Source organism: Cynocephalus volans, chromosome 9 (genome assembly GCF_027409185.1).
Source record: "Cynocephalus volans isolate mCynVol1 chromosome 9, mCynVol1.pri, whole genome shotgun sequence".
NCBI classification, from domain to species: Eukaryota; Metazoa; Chordata; class Mammalia; order Dermoptera; family Cynocephalidae; genus Cynocephalus; species Cynocephalus volans.
The window spans coordinates 37,712,309-37,728,777 of NC_084468.1; the positions used below are offsets into that span (position 1 = coordinate 37,712,309).

At 35.7% G+C, this 16,469-nt stretch overlaps 1 protein-coding gene across 2 annotated transcripts in view; it reads right to left on the minus strand.

Moving 5' to 3' along the window:
• The window catches only part of ATP8A1 (ATPase phospholipid transporting 8A1), a 219,369-nt gene that overhangs the window by 38,912 nt on the left and 163,988 nt on the right, over positions 1–16,469 (minus strand). For both annotated transcript variants that reach the window (XM_063107852.1, XM_063107851.1), the window contains 5 exons: positions 14,948–15,131; positions 14,744–14,854; positions 7,932–8,006; positions 7,705–7,827; positions 3,787–3,865 (listed from right to left, as the gene is read on the minus strand). In XM_063107852.1, the coding sequence (XP_062963922.1) occupies positions 3,787–3,865; positions 7,705–7,827; positions 7,932–8,006; positions 14,744–14,854; positions 14,948–15,131 (572 nt within the window). The remainder of the gene's footprint in view (positions 1–3,786; positions 3,866–7,704; positions 7,828–7,931; positions 8,007–14,743; positions 14,855–14,947; positions 15,132–16,469) is intronic.

A 16,469-nucleotide genomic window follows, 5' to 3' on the forward strand; every position in this document is an offset into this window, starting at 1 on the left:
GGATTCTCATAAGTTGTTTTGGTTGGAATATATGAGGGAAATCCAGCTTCACAGTGACATGCAGTTATAAAGGAGAGGAATACTTTAATAACCCTTTCCAATAATTGTGGATATTCTTTGATACTATATCAAGACTCAACAAGTAGTTGATTACAGAGGTAGAGGTAATTTCTTAAAGGTTAGTTGCCAGTGTGGAACCTGACACTATCAGTGAACTTTTCGTACTCTATTACATTACAATCCACTGGTTCATTTTGCACTTTGAATGGATCTTTCCCCCATGCGTGATTCTGCCGGAAAGTTGAGGGCTCAGATCACCACTCAAGCAATCCATGGGGCACCACTTGTTGAGACAACCACTGCCCTTTCGAATGAAGCAAAAAGAAATGCTTTATGGGTACTTCCCATTTTGTCACATAGATTATTATTAAAATGTGTACCAAGTTTCAACATTTGACACAAGCATTAGTTCTATGGCTTCTTCAAGGACATTCTTAAGTGAAACTGGGTGCGTGGCAGTGAAGAATATAATGATGACTAGCACAGAGGCACCACTGTTTGTGCTAAGGGACCAGCAGTCTTACTAGTCATTGCTTTTGCATCAGCACTGAAAAAGACAAATGATGTTTTAATAATATTAAAATTTTTTAAAAAATTTTTATTTTATTGAATCGTAATTGAATATACATATTTTGGGGTTCTATGTTGATCCATTCAATATTACTAGTATATATATTGTTACAAATTGTACTTATTTTTTATGCCCCTTGTCCATTCTCTTCCTATCCCCCTTTCGCTCTCCCCTCCCGCCACTGATAACCCTAGATTTCCTCTCTCCTTTTGAAAGACTAATGGTTACTCTGTTGATTTGTTGCTTAGATGATCTGTCCAATGCTGAGAAATGTGTTCAGGTCCCCCAATATTATCACAGAGCAGATGCTTCTTCTGTCACTCTGGAATGGCTCTGTGGAAAGAGACATCCTTTTCTTTTCTTTGGCCTCTGCTGGTGACCTTGTGTCAATGCACTCCAGTGGCTGGTGGACCATCTGAGTGGTGGTTGTGATGTCTAGCCACTTCCACGGGAGCCGTGGATACTGTGGTGGCTGTGGTGGGCCACCACATGGAGGTGATATTTTTGGCATGCTCCTTGGTGCTGCTGGTGTGCCTGGTTGTGTGTGGGGGGGAAGGGGGATCCGGTCCCCAGCTCCATGCCCCAGGCCCTTAATATTAAAAAGTTTTGAAAATTTTGACCTTATGGACTCTAAAATGGTCTTGGGTATTCCTGGGGGTCTACAGACCACTCATTGAGAACTGCTGAGGCAAGGCAATAAGTGAATATTTCGCTATATATTTATAAAGCGTGTTTATATTTCTTCTGTACCCCAATTCTTTCAAAAACCAAAACCAAACCAAATCCCCCCCCCCAAAAAAACCCTTATTTAAAAACGAAGAAAGGGCAAACAACAACTACAAAACTCTTAGCATCAGAGCAGTAAAACACAATTTATGCCAGATGTCATTCATCCCTTGAGAAAAGTAAGCAAGTGTTCTCTAGACTTGGCTGGATTTGGTCTCCATAGGCAGCCCTCACCCCACCCCAACTGCTCCCATTGAAGTTGGAAGCCTTGGGCAATTTCCCCCCAAAATGCAATGGGAGATCTAGGATCTGCTCCCCAGATGCAGTTACTTGGGAATTCCTTTTAAACTCTATCATTGCTAAGGTATTCTGGATACTCTTTGGCTTCAGCTATTTTTGAGATCAAATTTTTTTTTTCTAATTTAGAATGCTGAAATAGCAGTTTAACACAAGGGCATACCTTTTCTTTCACGCCGATATTGACTGTACATTTTGAAAATGAACTTTACCTAAAGTTGTCTAAGGCCAGGGTATCTGGAATTCTACCATAAACTTTAATATCCTGTTGCTCCAAAAAATGGAAACAATCCAAATGTCCATCAACTGATAAATGGATAAACAAAATGTGGTATATCTATACCATAGAATATTATTCAGCCATAAAAAGGCATAAAGTATAGATTCATGCTGCAACACGGATGAACCAAGGTCACATACTATATAATTCCATTTGTATGATAAGTCCACAATAGACAAATCTACAGAGACAGAAAAACTAGTGGTTGGCAGGGGCTGAGAGGAAGGTAGGGAGAAACAGAGAATGGTTGCTTATAGATATGGGGTGATAAAAATATTCTGGCATTAGACATTTGCATAATTCTGTGAATATACTGAAAACCATTGAATTGTACACTTTAAAAGGGTGAATTTTATGGTATGTGCATTATATATCCAAAAAAAAACTCATTGTGGTTCTCCTGATCTACTGGGTCAATATTCTGTGCTTCAGTTAGATTTTCTTATTATACTTATTCCCATGGCCTAGAAATTGACAAGTATTTACTGTTGTAATTTACTGAATAATTAATACAGAAAAGAGATTAAAATCTCTTCCAGGACAGGGACCCACCTTCTCTGTAATGCTCCCTTCTCTCATGCCACATGCTCTTATTAATTCGTCCACAATTTACTGAGTGCCTATCACAAGCCAGGCACTGTTTTAAGCACTATAAATACAACTAAACCAACCAATTCCCCACCCTTCTGAAGCTTTGATTCTAACAGAGCAGAAAGGTAATACAAAAGAAACAAATATGTCACACCTTGACAGGCAAGTACTATGAAGAAATACAGGATGGCCAGGGGACAGAGTGATAGGAGCAGTGGGGACAGGTGTTGGTAGCTTGTTTGGATAGGGTGATCTGGGAAGGCCTCTCTGAGCATAGACCTGAGACAGGAAGGGAGAGAGCCAATTTGAATATCTGGTGAAGACTGAGGAACAGTACAAGGCGGGGGATTTTGTTCTAAATGCGATAAGCCTTTGTGGGTAACTGAGGAGGGAGGCACCTGGTCTGATTTATGTTTTACAAGGATCACTCTGTCTACCTGCAGAGAACAGACTGTAGATGGACAAGAGCAGGCAGTGCTCTCTTCTGTTGGCAACCATTAACTCACAGGTAGTAGGTGTGGCCTGTATTTATAAAGGACTGACACTTCCTTGGGAAGAGTACGTGTCGTGTTTTTAATTGCTGCAGTTTTGAAGTTGACACACTGAATGGCTGGCGTCTTCCCCAGGATCTCAAGGCAAGGTCTGTTCCAGAACACAGCAGCACCGGCTTGAGCATCACAGGGATCTCTTTTCTAAAGTGGCTATTTAATCATTTTTATGTGTACAGGAAATACACCACGGTCCTATCTCTCAAAACTGACAGAATAAAATCACTCCCTCAAAAATGAGCAGGGAAAAGCTTATACTCCCCAATGAACACAGCAACATATTAAAAACCTCATCCAAAACACCAGCTCAAGTATACTTGAAAATACTAGCATATCTGATTAGGTTCAGTAGAAAAAGCTTGATACAAGCCTCACAGGTATAATAAATAGACTACATAAAATATTAGCACTTATTGTCTTCAAACTGTATATCAGCAGAGGAAAAAAAAGATCCCTAAAATTTAACTCTGCAAGTTTGGAAAACATGAGAAGAAAAAAAGAAAGGCTTTGCATATATTAAATCACTTGGCTCCCAAAGGAATAATAAAAATCTTGAAAGTGTGTACAACTTTTGGATGCATGTATTTTAGGTTAAGGAAAATACCATGAAATGAAACACTGCTATAATTTTTAACATATATTGACAATAAGTTTTTTTTTTTTTTTTTTTAAGTAAAAAGTCATCTCTTAGCATTCATATCTTTTCTACTTACCATACTGAAGGGCTTTTAGTGGAAACCAAAACAGAATAACTGAGTGGAAGAGGCCATTTAAACAATGAACCCAGAAAACCTGAGGGAAAACAAAAATCCATGAGAACCATTTGCGATAAACTAGCTCTGTGAACTCTGACCTTTCTTTTTATTTATGAGCTAGATTCACAAAACGTGTTTCTGTCGGGCCACCACTGTGAATTAATAGAACTGACAGACACATTCTGCCTCTTAGACTTTCATGGGTCATTTATTTATTTTTATGTTTCTCAAAATGTTTTTTCAGCTTCTCTTGAATTTTCTCTACTTTTTAAAAACCAAATATCAGAAGTTTAAATTTCTGCCTGAAAAGAAAATAAAATTTAAAATAAATGCAGACCTTGAAATTCTTTAAGTGGGACTAGTTTCATAATTCCAGAAGAACAGACTTTTAAAAAGATTGTAATTTGGGAAAATTCCTTTCTTTTTCCCACGTGCAATACAAGTGTAAACTTTTCAATGGTAGAAATAAAATGCTTTCTCTTTCTCTCTCTCTCTCTGTCTATATATACATATGCACACACACATATTTATATACACATATTAAAAATAGCAAGTACAATATTTAAATTGTATAATCATTAGAATAAAGCATTGTGACTATGACTAATTTATTAAAGGCTCTCATGACTTTTAGCACCTGTAAATACCAAATTTCATGTCATTATAACATCATTTAATACTTATTATTTTTATGTCTATTGTATTATAAGAACAAGCGAGCAAGAACCCCTGGTACTTTCTTTGTAACATGGATGTGAAAGATTAAGTTATAGAAAAACTGTTTCGAATTCTTATGGCTCTCTGAACAGTTGTAGTTTTGCCATTTAAAAGTGCTTCTTGCAAACAAAACTTATGCTAAATGCAATGGGCATGTATTAATAGTTTTAAGCTGTTCAAACAACAGAAATTAAGTTGCCTGCCTCACAAAATTTTCCACTGTGATCTCAATCTTCTTTGTTAGTTCACCGAGCCACACTGGATCGTATGATCCAATTTACGCTCCAATACATTACACATTTGAACTTGTGTTACTCATTAACCTTTGTCTCTTCTCCTCACTATGTCATTACTACAAGTTTTTATTTGACAGAAAGCACAGGTGGGTGCAAGAAAAATTAGTTCTACTTTTCCATTTTCCTGACTGATACTTATTGTCACATGCTAATCCTTTAACCCCTGTCACGACCTCAGAACCTCCGACCCTTTTTACCATAACAAACGTAAGCATCGTCATTCAGGGCCACAATGCTTCTACACTTGGGACCCACGGCAACCGCTGTGTAGACAACTATGCATTTTGTAGCCATTTGTCCCTGAATTTTAAAACACTTATATGGGATTTAATCCGAGACTTCTCACTGAAATCATTAGAAAAATGTGTAAGCCCTATAAAAGATGGCTGGCAACTTGTGCATATAAACCAGAAATATTGTATAACCTATTTGGAAATAGAAATTGTACGGATATGGAAACTGTATAACCTATTTGGGTTGATCTGATGACTTTCTGAAAGCCTGGGCTCTACAGATTACGAAATACTTTTTCAATAAAAGATACAGGCGATGATGTACACACATTAAAACTATATACTACCCACTATACCCTTTTCCCGGCCACACAACTGTGTTCAGGTTGCCATGTACAAAGGGCACGAAAGGATGTGGCTTTGCAGGAATGGCTTTAGGTAATCCCGTGAGGAATGATTTATATGTTTAAGCAGGAGTGACATGGTCAAATCTGTGGCTGGGAAGTTAACTCCTGACATAGCACCACAGAGTCCAAGCTTTGGCAGATGGGGACCTGCGGCTGAGTTGATACAACTGTCTAGGCTAGTATATCAGTAGGCCTGGAACTTTCTTAGCTCTCACATCACTTTTTCAGGGAAACAAGAGCTCATAGTTCATTTTATCTGCCCCAACTGTGGCTTTCCATCATTGAAAACACCCACCAGAGGTCATGAAAAACATTACAACAATGTGGTGGAATTTAATATAAACTGGGCATCATACACAAATTAAAAATTCCAAAAATAAAACATTTAAAAATAAAAGCATGGACAATGTATATTATAAATAGTAATACTTTTAAAAGAGACCACTAAAAATAATTTTTAGCACCAATGATATGAACTAAAGAATGCTTCAGTCTGTTTGTTTTTTTAATAAACAAATTTCAGTTATTTGAAACAGTGCCATCAAGTTGTATGCGTGCGCACAGCCGGACACGTGCACGGTGTGACCAGGAAGACAAGTCTCAGAAGAAGACTAACCTCTTGGCAATAAATTTAGCATTATCACTTATGGTGTGAAGTTAGAGGCACTGAAACACCTGTTTCTCTTATATTTTTGCTATACTGAGAAGAAATGTTATCGGAGAGCTTTATGAATTAAAAAATATGAAAAATATCCTATGCTAACTGTCATAAATTCAAAACACTGAGTTAAGGTTACACCTAATTATCAGTGACAAACTAATAAACATGCACTATATTAAATAGAAGCAATTCTGTGAAGGTGTGTTATATTTGTTGCCTTTATAATACAGTGCTGATAAAATACATAAATGTTAAGAGTTTCAAAATGGTATCTATTGTGATTGTTATAATATTAGATTTTTTTCTCACTCCCACAGAACCCTGAATTATTAACAAATACCATTGGAAACACTTTAGAATATATATTTGCAAGAAAGTAAACTATATAGAAAATGACATTTTTTTGTTGCTGGGATGAATAAATACCATGGATCACAAGAGAAAACAATAGCCTATAGCTTGTTATGGAGAATATAAACCCAGAATGTGATTTTAGATACAATGTTGACTATTTTATCTTGTATTTTTAATTTTATGGCTTGGAAATACTGAGTACTGTTTTACGGAGACTATAATTTTAATGCGTGACACAATCATTTTAAAATTCTAATGAGGACAAAGTTATTTCACAGAATAGGAAATTAGGAAAGAATGATGTAATAACTCTCACCCTTTTATACATGTAAAGCCAGGCCTTGTCAGTCCTAGATGGTTGACCCCTGTGAGGAGTGACCACTTCCACATAACACAACAAAGCCAGGAAGCCAGAGTGTCAGGTCCGCCGCCGGCTGACCCAAACAGCCCTAGCCTTGTTCCTTTCCGTGGGTGAGCAAATGGCCTGGATTACTCTTTCCCTCCTGTCCCCTTTGGAAGGAGATGGGGGAAGAGAGCTGTGAAGAGAGGTGAGCACAGCCGCTGGCCCAACCAGCCCGGTTTAAAGGACACTCAGACGCGGCAGGGGTTCTGTCGAGCAGTTCCGTTTATTATCACACAAGCACTTGCTTTTAAAGGCAAATGGGAAGGCAGGTTTTTTTACATCCTCCAATCAGCTTAAGGGTTACAAGAGCATGCATCCTGTCTCAATGCCTAGCTATTGCAATCACGCAGTGTTCGCGAGCGCGGAAGCGCGTATTTGGCCAATAAGGGATAAGGCAAGGTTCCCGCAGACACTCCCACCCTACTTCCTCCCCGCGCCGTCTTAGGTTGCCACGTTCATATGCCCTTGTGGGCCCGTAATGGCGCCACTTGTAATGTCACTTAAGGTGGTGTTAGTTTTTAAGGCCTGACACCAGAGGACCAAAGGACAATGACTTCTATATGCTGTGCAGACCAGCTTTGCTGCTGCCTCGCAAATCTCAGTGAATAGTGGGTATATTTCAATTGTATAACACAAAAAACTCTCTCCTTCCAAGTCAGAAACTTAAGAAATATGACTTGCCATGGTTGGCACACTGAAGTTGTCTTGGATAGTGTCTCCTTGGTTTTGGAAAACCAGATGTCCCTAAGTAATTAGAATAGTAAAGCCAGCCCCACCAAACACATGCCAAGGCATCATGTCTTACCTTGGTGTTGAAGTCCAGGGCGTTCTGAGACGTTTTGTATAATTCAGGGTACTTCAACATATTCTCTTTCCTGCATGATCTCTCGAATATTCCAAGAGTTAAGGGAGGCATTGCTGTGAACATCTGAAGTGCACAAACTGGTCATTACGCCAAGCAGCCAAATCCAGGGTGAACCTTTATCTCAAAGTATTCAATAAAACAGGAATGATCAAATGTCTTAAACTTACCACATTATATAGACCTATACACCATCTTTCAAAGAGGATCTGTCCAGAAAAGCCATTAACGAAGGCAAACCAGATCTGGGAAGAAAACAACCCAAGACCCCCACAATTAGAACACAAAAACATGCATGCATTGCTTAGAATTTGTTGCCTACCCAACCACTGCATAACGGCAGCATTAACATATTATTTTCACAGTTCTCTTAAAAGGGAATTTCTTTGCTTTACTTTTTGATTTAAAGGGATGCTTTCATAAGATATTTGTTATTTAAATCAGAATTGGTTCTATTTGCTGAATCAAAAAAGAACTATATGAACAGGCATTCACAGATTTAAAAAATTAACTACAATCTTGTTTCTAAAAGGCACTTTAGGGAATATATTTATATGTTATTAAATTTTTACAACTCTAATTTCTTTTTAAAATATCTATTAGGATATAGTTATATAAAGACTATTATTTTTCATTATAAAAGTTAACATGTGTTTATTTAGAAAATAATTTCTTGTACAGTAATAATACAATCACAATACAATCACTATTTTGCTCTACATTGGTTGTATTCATATAGTTCACTTAAATACATTCATAAATTTACCTTACTAGAAACCTACTGTGTCATATCCTGCTCCTCCCCTCTTAACACTGTGTAATACGCATTTTCTTAAGTTGTTATATATCCTTTAAAATGATGTTAATGGATATATAACTTCTACAGGGTGAATATAAACTATTTTGGACATTTAGCTTACTTCTAGGTTTTGCTATTATAGGTAATTATTAATCTAAACCCTATTCATTTCTTTTTCCTTAGAATAAATTCTTAAACATAATTAATGGATCAAAGTATGTAAGTTTTTTTGTTGTTGTTTTTAACAGTTCTTGATAATTACTGCCATCAGACTGTTAAATTTGAATTTATATATTAAAATATTTTTAACTTAAATTGTATGCTTTGATAAAAATCAAATCTTTAACTACTATAGCATAATTTTCTTATATATTTTACAATTCTCTTTGAAATAGCAACCTTAACTTTGGAAACAAAACCAAGGGGCAATATAGAGAAGTTTTTCTCTAACATGTTTAAAACATATGGAAAGTTAAAATGACTACTAGAAAATCAATAATACCCATGTTATTTTTTAAAAGGCAGACCTAAAAAATAATTAAAAATCAAGTTGATCTGAAAGAGTAAAAAGGCTTGCCCAGCAACGAGATTACATAAACACAAACAAAAAACAAAACAACAACACTGTTCGGGGAAAGCAGTCTTGACATGTAGTACAAGTGAATTTTTGAATCGGAGTCACAGGGACTTTGCTACACTTCACGTTTCATTTAACCTCATTATGGAAGCATGAATTGCTACAAATTCACCATTTATCAATACATGCTGGCCTCCTGATGAACAGTTTCTGTACCCACAAAGATCTTCCTTTTTATAGTGGCGTGGAATGATTAAGCATTTATGAAAACGAATCTCTGCTTCATGAGATGGAAAAGAAAACTAAGTAGCAGTAGCACATGAAAAATAAATCAAAATTGTATTAGGGTAGTAGCTAACAACAATAACAAAACCATAGATATCACAGTCAAATCTAAAATTCTTACCTGCTTTACTGCATGTGTTTATAGAAAAATTTTGAACATTTGCTCTAGACGAGGAGCCAGAGGATTTGAGCATGCAAACCTTAAAAGAACTTAGCACCCTCATGAGAAATTAAGCTTGTTCTTTCATAGTGAGTATACACAAGTAGACAAAACAGACTTTAATGCTCTCTATTGTGTTTTCACATTTGGCCTTTTTGAGAGGTGAATTATGTAAATACATATTTGTGATACTCCGACTGATGGTAATATTTTCCCCGAAAGCAACTGAGATCTATTGCAGTAAAACATGCTAAGAAAGCAACTGAGATCTATTGCAGTAAAACATGCTAAGACGCTCTTTCAGATTTCTTAGGGTATGATGGAAATATAAGGAATTTTTAGATACAAACTTTCAATTATGGCCTCTCTAGTCTATGAAGACACACACAATCCAATCTTTGTTGGTCTGAAGAAAGCCAAAGCTCTTTGTATAACAAATTTGTCCGATGGACATGGTTTGGCTCAAAGGTTAAAATGCATTTACAATCAATAATGTATAATATGAGAAGTTTATCTTAATAAATTTGTGTGTGGGTAAATATTTGTAAATGTGAATGGTCCCCTAACTTCTTTGTAGATAACATTTGGTACAGATTCGAAGGCTACTATGAGCTTGAAATTAAAGACCCTCTCTCAAAATCAATGAATATTTACAGAAAGTTTCAAACTCAAAATAATTTGCAAAAAAACTGAAGTGTCTGAGCTCAAAGTGTATTTTAAAATGCATAAATTAACTGCTTTATGACACAAAATTTTAAGTGGAAAGCTTTCAACACATTTTTACCATTTTATTTTTCCTGCTGAAAAGCAGATGAAACTGATTTTAGAAATTTACTTCCAGAATTTAAAAAAGTTAATATTCTAAGTTTTTTTTTTTTTAAAAGAGGAAGAAATGACTAGATAAGAGCAGAACCTTTCAATATAGTACCCTACGTCTTCACACAGATATTCTGGAATTCAAGTTTACATATTTTAAAGGAGAAAGAGAAGGTCTTTATCAATGAAGTAATCTACCAGAAGGCTGATTTCAGGTTAGTCTAAAATTTGTAGTTTAATGATATATTAGAAACATATCCCATGCTAAATAATACCTAAATTCCCATAACACATAAAAAGTCTCTCTTATGACTCAACCAGAGTCATGAATACAGAAATAAAAACACCGGTACCTCTGGGGAGGTGTCTAGATTACTCATATTCATGGAGGATCCATCTCCCACACAACTTATTGGGAAAGTATCACCTTTCTGACTTTAATCAAAACTTCTGGAAACTAGAAACATTACAAAGTTCTGGGATCTTACCAGAAAATCTGGATGTGACCAATCATTTGAAAGAAAAGATCTTATTTTGCTGGGAAGGAGTCAGACGTTTCAGAGAAATAAAAAAATCTCTTTAGAAAGAGCCAATAATTTAAATGAACACCTAGAGCTGCTTCACGGTGGCTAACATAAATAAGAGCTTTATACCACCACTTAGCAAATCTGTATTTATCTGTTTGGCTGTAATTTATGGAATTGGAGTAGCTAGGTAGTGACATTACTAGTAATACAGCAATGGGACAGGTTTTTGCAGATAATCTATGAAACCCATAGTTTTCAAGACTATTCCTTTATTAGCAAAGAAACTTCAGACCTGCCTCTCCTGGTATTATTTTCTGAATTCTACCTCCTAGCAGAGGCGTGGCAGCTAAAGCTTCACAGACATTTTCCTGATGGAGCATTTCTGCATATTAAACAGCAGCTTACAAATAGTCAATGAGTCCTCTGCTCCCACGCCTGATCAGCACAAAAAACTGAAAGGAGAGATTCGAGACTGGCAGTTGTCCTCACTAGAGACATTCAATGATGTGTTTTCTGTCTATTCATTCACAGTATTGACATGAGCCATTAACATCTGCAGAACTTGTTTTAGCTGGCAAAAGTTGGGTATCTGGGAATTTATTTAAAAGGTCAATTCATTTCCAAGACAGTTGAATTGTACTTAAACTACACTTCCATAAAGTGCTAAAAGAAAAAGAAAAATGAGATTTCCAGTAAACTTTAGAACTCACTTCCTTTTCAATGTGTAAAGAATTTGATCAGTGTTAAATACCTCATGAAGAGGCTTTAAATTCCAAGCCAACTGAAATTTAGGGCAAATCAACCTCAAATCACATAATTCTGGATTTGAAACAGAGCATGCAGATTTAGTTTTCATTTGAGTTTAATATATTTTATTTCCCCAATATTACATAAATTTTCTCCACTTCAATGTTGATTGTCAATTAATATAGATTTAAAAAGTGCAAGTTGAGTACTTTTATTTCAATTTTATAAAATTAAATTTTTGTAAGCAGATTTATTGCTGCCAGTGGCTTTAAACTCCTGGTATCTTCAAAAGCCCATGCAAACAAATATTACGAATTGATAATCTTTTGAACTGTCAATGTCTGGGAATGAGAAGAACATATAATTAGAAATTCTAAGTTAGATATATACAAGGGATTAGGAATCAAAATAATTATTTTAGAAAAGAATCACATATGCTAACTACCCTGATTTGATCATTATGCATTACATGTATATCAAAATACCACTCTAGGGCCGACCCCGTGGCTCACTCGGGAGAGTGTGGCGCTGGGAGTGCAGCGGCGCTGGGAGTGGCGAGGCCGCGGGTTCGGATCCTATATAGGGATGGCCGGTGCGCTCACTGGCTGAGCGCGGTGCAGACGACACCCAGCCAAGGGTTATGATCCCCTTACCGGTCACAAAAAACAAAACAAAACAGAAAAAAACAAAATACCACTCTGTATTCCATAAATATGCACAATTATTCCCCGACAATTAAAAAAAAAAATCAAAAAAAGAATCTCAAAGTTATATATACAACAAAGTGTACTTTTTTTGGATCTCAAACTATTTTGGAAGTGAATTTTGCCCCCAAACACTGATCATTCCAGGCCAAATCTATCAGTAATGAACAATAAGTAAGCTCATGAAGTATCTTGTTCATGTTTCCAAGTATTTGATTATTTTACCAAATGGGCTGTCACCTAATTATAGATTTTTAGTGACCAATAAATGAAACTGCCTGTATTCTTCAAACAAAGTTTCAGTTTTACTAGCCTGACATAACTATGCTCAGTCAACATTTTAATAAGAAGGTAAGCATTCTGACAGAGGCACAAAGAGCAGCTGAACCAAACACACAGCAGTGTCCACCTAATTTGTCAACAGGATAAATGTGGAATCTATTGATTTTGTTTGTTTGTTTATAGTGTTACTTCTCTGGGGTAAAGCATGGGATATTATTTCCATACAGTAAATGGTGAGGTTGTGTCTTTCCCAACAGATAGGTAGAAATAGTCAGTCAACAGATTAGAGGGCAAATGTCATGGCCAAACATCTGTAAGGAAGCCCTCGGCAGATTTAGGAAGGTGTGGTGGGTCCCGGACAGGAGTGGGAGATGGTAGGGTTTTTTTTTTTTTTTTTTTTTTTTTTAAACAAGCTATGGGGAGCTCATTGCCATGTTCTGCTGAGCTGCAAGAGGAACATGACACTGATAACATCTAGAATTTAATTGCTACAGATATAGCTTCTGATGATAAAATGACCATATACTTAAAAAAGGCAAGTAGTTTATCACATCCTGATTAACCATTCAGTTCACTTATTTATATGCTATTGCTGTGCTGTCCAGTATGGTAGCCACTGGCCACATGAGGCTCTTGAGCACTTGAAATGTGATTACTCCAAATTGAGATGTGCACATTAGGTTTTGAACACTTAGTACAAAAAAAAAAATGTAAGATATCTCATTAATAATTTTTATAGTGGTTACATGTTGAAATGATAATATTTTGAAAATGCTGAGTTAAAATATATTGAAATGAATTTGGGCTTTCCTTTTTGCTACCATGGCTTCTAGAAAATTGAGAATTACACATGGCTCACGTTATAATTCTACTGCCAAGCTCCTGGAGGACAGGAACCACGCTTGATTTACTCTGTAGTTGCCAAACTAAGCCTGGTGGCTGGTAGACAGTAGGTGCTACAAAAATATTTGTAGAACAAAATGCATTGTTTTAGAAGTGGTATTCCTGCCCTGGGTTTTTATTTTTTAAATTATGATATATATGACACATGAAAAGGATTATAGAAATCCCTTGCTATTCAGACATAGAGACTGAATATTCTGATAGTTTTTAGACAAATTCTTCATTTTCTGAACTCTTGCTACTCATCAAACTCAGATACCAAAACATCTGGAGAGTGAAGGATACTAGCAGATAACATGTATTTAAGTTTTGAAACACAATAAGAACTACAAGACAACCAATACTAATTAGCTAAGCTACCTGTGTCTCCTCCTGATTCTACTCCTTTCCCTCCCCACAGAATTAGAACTGTTATCCTCAGTTTTGTGTTTATCATTTACTTACTTTCCTTTTTAAATACAGTAGCCCCTCTGTATCCATGGGTTCTGCATCCACGGATTCAACCAAACACAGATCGAAAATATTAAAAACTAGAGCAAACAAAAAGCAAAAAAAAAAAAAAAAACAAAAGAAACAATAAAAAAGAACATGACAAAAAAAATTCTACAAATAAAAAAAGCAATATAATATAAAAACTACTTATGTAGCATTTATATTATATTAGGCATTATAAGTAATCTAGAGATGATTTAAAGTATATGGAAAAATGTGCATAGGTTATATTTAAATATTATGCCATTTTATATCATGGACTTGAGCTTCTGTGGATTTTGGTATCTGCTGGGGGTCCTGAAACAAATTCCCCATGGATAAAGAGGGACAACTGTACAGTTTTCCATATGTGTATTATCTCTCAACAGTGTACTTCTTTCTTTTCGTATGTTTTTGGGCTTTATAAAAGATGCAGTCCAGTTTACAGTCTTTTTAAAATTGAAAACATTACTTCATTAACAATTTTAATTCAACATTTCTTACCAAAGCAACATGACAATTTTAGCCAGTATTTAAACATTAATTATTCTCCACGGCTGGCAAACTTTTGCTTTCACACATGTAGAAGTTTATAAAAAGTAAGCAGGCCAATGAGGTATGAACTAAAACAATGGGAAAATGTCTTAGTAAGGAAAATTTCTTTAAATATGTATGCAAGCGACAAGGATTTTAAATTTAACCTGCTATTACCTCGATAATATAGAGGACTATATTCTTGTAGAAGCAGTACAAGATGCACTTGGAGACTCTGTTATAGTTCCAGGCACCATGAACCATCAATAAATTCTTCAAATACTTGAACTAAAATAAGAGTGGAAAAAAATTAGTATTTTCCTTTTCATAGAGTCAGTTGACGAAGAGGATGGGCGTGTTCTCAAAGCAGTGATGTCCTACCTGAGCTATGGAGTAGTCAGAAGAATTTGCTGCCTGCAGTCCTTCATTGCCACTTATGCCGACACCAACATGTGCCGTCTGTATCATGCTGACGTCGTTTGCCCCATCACCGATTGCAAGTGTTATGACTTTGACTTGTTTCTTAACCATCTCCACGACTTCAGATTTTTGAAGAGGAGAAACTCTTAAATTAGAACAAATGATCAATTACTTCTGTTTTCTGAAAAAAGAAATTTTGAAATGCCATTGTCTTGAATAATAAAAAATGTAAAAGATCCAAATGATAGTTCTCCGAAGAAACATTAGGGAAAATCTTGGGTTTGCAAATGTTTAGTTCTCTGTTAACCTGGTTGCCACTTCAAGGTAAATTTAAAAAAAAAAAAAAAAAAAAAAGTCTCAGAAGCAAACCCCAGGTAACAGTTAGAAGATACAATGCTTTGTTAAGCACTAGCTTTCCAGGATGTTTGCATTAATTTGTTAAAGAAATAATATTTGAGTTCAGAAAGTCCATTAATTCCTAACAAATAACATCAGAATTTCTAATTATTCACTTTTGAATTGAAACGGTCATAAAAGCTGCTGAATGGCAGTCCAAATACTACCTAAATCCTACACAGTACCTGGAAGGTAAAAGTTTTAAACTTCTGCAAGCTGGTCTTAGATAATTTGCTATAAGCTTAAAACTACTTAAAACTCTATTTAAATTAATAGTAGGGTATTGGTTAACCTCTTGACCCATTCTCAGACACAATGGTGAATCTCAACCAAAGTAAATACCAAGTGCTTGATCATAATTCATGTGCTTCATTTTCTTCCAAAGCCATTGACTAATGGCCAAATAGAAATCAAGCAACCTTCTATACAAATGTGGATCAGGAAAAGATGACATTAGCATCTATACTAAAATCCTATGTGATATTAAATTTGGAGTAACTTTTTATAGACTTTTAAAAGCCATTTAAGAAATAAACTTCAAGCCAGTGACAGATGGGTACAAAGACAGAACGTGTCAGCATAATTAATACATTGTCCACACCGTATTGGAGATTATAGAGAAAGACTGGAAGACTAAATGAAGAACTGGTCCAGCAAACTATTAAGATAGTAATTAAATAGAAAGAAACAACTAACACAAACAATTTCGGTGGACAAGAAAAATATCTCAGAGGTAAATTCTTTATCAAAATTAAGTTGTGTAGGTATCTAATAAATATTTACTGAAATGTGATAAATAATTTATTTTCTATTTTAAAATGAAGATCATTACTCTGAAAGAATTAAGATATCGTTGCACATTTTACACATGTGCCTTCAGTAGGCCCCACTGCCCTGCTGACGGGCTTCAGCCAGAGCAGCTCTGTTTTTTATTCCAAGTTTGAGAATCAATGCATTAGACTGTGAGTTACTTGCAGACTGAATCAGTCTTCCCTTCTTTGTATACTTAGTGCCTGATCCAGAATAGGTACTCAATAAATGGTTGCTATACGAAAGAATTATTTTTAATTTTTTCTTTGGATTTCCT